Raw genomic sequence first — 5,131 nt, forward strand, 5'->3', positions numbered from 1 at the left:
AAATCCCCAACGTGCAGCCTGCGGACCGTGTGGCTCACGTGCAGCCGCTGCAGTTCCCGGAGCAGCTCTGGCTGGTGCCGGGACCTGAGGTTCCAAGACCGGGCCTAGGTCAGGGCGGAGGTGGGGTGCAGCAGGGCCTGGCTGGCTCCTCGCCTCCTCAGCCTGGCTCACCCTGAGGTGTCCCCCTCCCTTTCCCCCCAGCTGCCTCACCCTGAAGTCTCGCTCACATCCACACACAGCAGCACCCTGTACTCGCCAGGGCCCAGCTCCAGCGGCTGCACGCCTCCTTCATTGGCACCCCTGTGGGGAGGAGAAGTTGGTGAGTGTCAGCTGGCCCCCAGTGCGAGGGCAGCGCCCCACTGAGGTGGTGAAACCAGCTGCTCAGCTGGAGGTGTGGAGGTGGGGGGTGGGTCTCTGCTATGCCGCTCCCACTCACAGCTCCTTGGAGGCTGCTCCTGGTAAGGCTGGTGCCACTGCAGAGGGCTCCTCTGGCCCGGGGCCCACAGGCAGCGAGCTCAAGCCCTCGGCCTCCGCCAGCTTCTGGGCCAGCTCCAGGCCCTCCGGGGTCAGCGAGTACCTGGGAGGTGGCAGAGTTGGGCACTAGTCTTGCTTCTTCACTCCGAGCTGGCGGGCTCCCCTGCCTCCCCCAGCCAGGCAGGCCCAGCCACCTCCCTGCACAAGGCAGCCCAGGCCCCGCTGCCCCCTGCTGTTCTTGGTCCATCTGCTCAGACTGGCTGCCTTTGGCCCAGCACTGCTGCTCAGGCCAGGTGTATGGTGTCCCAAAGGTTCTCTGTGCCTTCCCCTCTGAACTGCCTGCTGGTCAGACACCAGCCCCTCAGCCTCCCGGGGGTTGTCTCCTTTCACCCAGGCCCTGCTTGGCCTCTCCCAACCTCTGGGCAAGTCCCTCAGAACATGGCCTGGCCCTGCTGGGTGACTGCAGGCCCCACAAGCCTCACACGCTGGCCTCGGCCCCAGGGGTGGGCCCCACCTGGCTGGCTGGTGTGTTCTGAAGACCAGGTTCCGGTGGAGGAGGGATCGGAGGGCGGGCCAGGGCCGGGCACTCTCAGAGGCCATCTGTTGACAGAGGAGGTGGTCCTCTGAAGTTGTCCACATTCCCTCCGCCCCACCCAGTTTGTGCCAGAGACGGGCAGGCTGACGGGTGGGGACCCAGGCTTCGGGTCAGGCCCAGAGTGGCTCAGTGCCACCACCCCCACACCCTCCCCAGTACTCACCCCGGGAACCTTCTGGGCACATCCCTGCAGCAGCTCCTCCTTCGTCAGGAAACTTCGGCCACACGGGCTCTGAAGCCAATGCAGAAAGACCAGGGGTGGGGGCTCAGTGGCTCAGTGATCCTGGCTGCCAGGTCTTGCCCACCCCGCCTCTGTCCCTCCCTGGGGGCTCACCAGGTGCTCCTGGTAGAGCAGCAACAGCACAACCCGGGCTCCAGAGTGCCGTGTCGGCCAGTAGCCGCCAGGGCCCCTCGGCTTGGGCTGGGCTGGAGCCTGAGAAGGAGAAAAGGGCTCTAAGGGCAAAAGCCAGTCAGTCCTTGTGGCCGGACCCCCGCTGGGCCAGGACTCCTGAGGTCCAGCTTCTGTTCCAGAGGGCCCGGGGCCGCTCAGTCTCCTGCTCTGAGAAACGGGCCGAGGTTGACAGAGCCCCTGCAGAGATGGGATGAGTCAGCCGACCACTGTGGGGTAGGGGCAGGTGAACCCCTGAACAGCTGTTCTGTTTACTGCCCCAGCTACAGATGGGAAAGTGGCTGAGTGTAGCCAGGTTGTGGGGTACCAGCCCCCACAATGGAACAGGTCCGAGGGCGGTTGTATCATGGTGGGGTAAAATTAAAGAGACATCAGGCAAGTTAAGGCAGGCACGTGCTCACCTCCGGGACTGCCATGACTTCAGGAGCCAGGCCGGGGCAGAGAGCGAGAATATGTTTCCAACCAAGGCTTATACACACTCGGGGGGCTGCAAGTCCCCCTAATTACAGGTAAGCACACACATAACAAGGGGGCTGTACCCGAACCCTAAAGGTCCCCGAGGACAGAGGAGGAGTAACCCACCACCAGGGCAGGGCGGGGGGAGCAATAACCGTGTCTGCTCCTACAGTTACAGCTGCGGCTCCATAGCCATCAGCCATGTGCTTGTCAGGGGTAACTTCAAAGTAGCGCTGCTGTGGGAGGAGGAGATACTGGGGAACAGTAAACTGAGAATGTGATGGGGACTCACCTCCAACTCACCCGGGGGAAGGCCTCCCTCCACCCCTGAACCCCGCCTGCCAGGCCTCTTAGTAGCTGAGAAGAAAGCATCTGTCCGCGTACACTCTGTTTCCGTTCTCTGCCTCCCACACCAGGTTTCACTGATGCTGCTCTTTGGACCCAAAACACACACTTACTGCCACCCCACCTGGTATTTCAGAGGCCGTAAGTCTTTCCCAGAGCGGAAGCCTCATCTTTCTCCTGCGGTACTGGGGGGTTTGAACAGACCTCGTTGCGGTCCCTGCCAGCATTCTCAGGGCCTGCTTAGTTCTAAAGCTATGAAAACAAAAACTAAACAACCTCTACTCAAACTCCTTGCTACCAAGTTGATTTCAAAGCACAGCAAACTGAGAGGATAGCGTCGTAGAATTGCCTCTGCCGTTCAGAAACCCTAAGTCAGGCGTCCTCAAACTATGGCCCGCGGGCCACATGCGGCCCGCTGAGGACATTTATCCGGCCCACCAGGTGTTTTTGCCCCGTTTGGTTTTTTATTTCAAAATGAGATATGTACAGTGTACATATCTATAGTCTGGCCCTCCAACGGGTCCGAGGGACAGTGAACTGGCCCCGTTTAAAAAGTTTGAGGACCCCATGCCCTAAGTCTTTGTTAGTGCGGTCGGGCGGTGTCCAACTCAATGCAGCCTTTTCAAACCAGATAAAAAAAAACCCTGCCTTGTCCAGTGCCATCCTCCCAATTGCTGTTATGTTTGTGCCCCTTGCTGCAGCCGCTGTGTCAATCCATCTCATCCAGGGCTGCCGCCCTTCTCGCTGCCTCCCTGCTTTACCAAGCACGATGGACTCAACCCGGTCTGTACTGGTAACGTTGTCCTTGCTTCCAAGGAGCAGTCTGGCTGTTCTTCCAAGGAAGGTCTTTCCGTGGTCCTTTCGGTACTCATCACCAACGCAATTCAAATGCACTGGGTTTTCTTCAGTCTTCCTATGCACCGTCCAGCGTAACATGCACACGAGGCAACTGGAAAGACTGCGGCACAGCTCAAGCACACCTTAGTCCTCAAAGTGGCGTCCTTGCTCTTCAATACTCTAAATTAAAGTCTTGCGTAGCAGATTAACCTAATGCACCCCCTCATTTGACCTGTGATTGCTATTCCCATGAGCACTGATGGCATCAAAGCAAGATGAGATCCTTGATGACTTCAGTCTTTCTTCACTTATCACAAAGTTACCTATGTGCCCAGGTGTTAAGATTTTGGTTATGTTCACATGGAGTTGTAATCCAAACTGAAGTTGCAATCCTTGACCTTCATCAGCAAGTCCTCCTCACGCCAGCTAGCAAAGTTGTATCAACCGCATATTAAAGGTTGTTAAAAAGTCTTCCTCTGATTCTGATGCCACATTCTTCTTCATCGAAGTCATTTTCTCTGATGATTTGCTCAGCAAATCTGAATGAACAAGTACGGTAAGTGGCTACACCCCTGAGGCATACCTTCCCCAATTTTAAACCATGCGGCATGCCCTTGCTCTATGTGCACAACTGCCTCTTGATCCAGGTATAGGTTCTGATTGAGTACTATAACGTGTTCTGAAATTCCCATTCTTCTCAGGACTATTTGTAGTTAGTTATAATCTAGACAGTAGAAAGCCTTTGTATAGTCAACAAAACATAAACACCTTTCTGGTAGTCTCTCAATCAAGGTCCATCTGACATCAGCAATGATATCCTCTGTTCCACGTCCTCTTCTGAGTCTGGGCTGAACCTCTGGCAGTCAATGTGCCGCCTAACTGTTGTTGATCTTCAGCAAAAACTTAACTTGCAGGTGACAGCAATGGTAGTGTCCTATAATTCTGAGCATTCTGTTGGGTCACCTCTCTTTAGAATGGATACAAATATGGATTCTCTCCCAGTCAGTTGGCCACATGGTGTCTTCCAAGTTGGTGGTGAAGTGCTTCCAATGCTTTGTCATTTGCTGAAACATTTCAATTGGCGTTCCATCAACTCCTGGAGCCTTGTTTTTGGCTAATGCTTTCAGTGCAGCTTGGACTTCTTCCTTTAGTACTATTGGTCCTAGTGGACTAGTTTTTTTGGTACAGTGACTCTGTGTTCTCTCCATCTCCCTTTGATGCTTCCTGCATCGTCCAATATGTTGCCCAAAGTAAACCAAATGGATTTACAGGAGTAGAAAGCCTCATCTTTCTACAGTGGTTTCAAGCTTCTGATTTTAGCCTAAAGTGTAACCCATTAAGCTACCAAAGCCCCTCTGAATCCCAATGTTTCCGCAAAACCAACGCCCCGAAGGCAATTAGTTACACTTGCTTTACTTCCGGCACTCCCCTGTCCTGCCACACCTCCTTGTTCTGTGCTCACCCGCTTGGAAAGGTCCTGGGCTTCCAAGGGTGGCCCTTCCAGGGCTGAACTCTTCTCTCCAGATGGCGAGGCCGGGGCATGGTCACCTGCGGGGGCACAAGTGATTATTCACCTGACCAGCCTGCCGGGGGATCTGGCCTGCAGGGTCGGGCTCCAGCGGCCCGGGAGAGGGTCGGAGGCTGCCAGCCCCTAGGCCCAGGTCCAACGCGGGCGAGGGAGGGGGACGCCGGCAGCCAGGGTGTCGAACGCTGCACCTGGTGGCGCAGAGGTGGACCGACCCTGGGCCCCCGCGCTCACCGCCCGAGGCTTGGTGCTGCTGCAGCCGCTGGTCCAGCATCCGGCAGAGCCCGTCTCCGAAGTGCTGAAGGATCTTGGCCTCCTTCCCGCTGCGCAGAGGGAGCGGGTACCGCTGGAGCGAGCGCAGCGCCTGCGGGGCATGTGGTCAGCCCGGCCTGGGGTCCATCCAGCTCGGCCAGCGCCCGCCCCCAGCACACCGGCCCGTCCCCACCTTCTGAAACACGAAGCGCGTGCGGCGCCCCCTGCTGGCCGCCTC

General features: G+C 57.1%; 1 protein-coding gene across 1 annotated transcript in view; it reads right to left on the minus strand.

The window, feature by feature from the left end:
- The window catches only part of MUS81 (MUS81 structure-specific endonuclease subunit), a 10,545-nt gene that overhangs the window by 2,259 nt on the left and 3,155 nt on the right, over positions 1–5,131 (minus strand). The window contains exons 2-10 of the mRNA XM_004713688.2: positions 5,087–5,128; positions 4,876–5,005; positions 4,579–4,664; positions 1,404–1,502; positions 1,233–1,301; positions 989–1,074; positions 437–577; positions 211–300; positions 1–84 (exon numbers count right to left, since the gene is read on the minus strand). Coding sequence (XP_004713745.2) covers positions 1–84; positions 211–300; positions 437–577; positions 989–1,074; positions 1,233–1,301; positions 1,404–1,502; positions 4,579–4,664; positions 4,876–5,005; positions 5,087–5,128 — 827 coding nt within the window. The remainder of the gene's footprint in view (positions 85–210; positions 301–436; positions 578–988; positions 1,075–1,232; positions 1,302–1,403; positions 1,503–4,578; positions 4,665–4,875; positions 5,006–5,086; positions 5,129–5,131) is intronic.

The sequence above is a fragment of the Echinops telfairi genome, unplaced genomic scaffold (genome assembly GCF_000313985.2).
Source record: "Echinops telfairi isolate 266 unplaced genomic scaffold, ASM31398v2 ScPeMD7_7417;HRSCAF=8455, whole genome shotgun sequence".
NCBI lineage: Eukaryota > Metazoa > Chordata > Mammalia > Afrosoricida > Tenrecidae > Echinops > Echinops telfairi.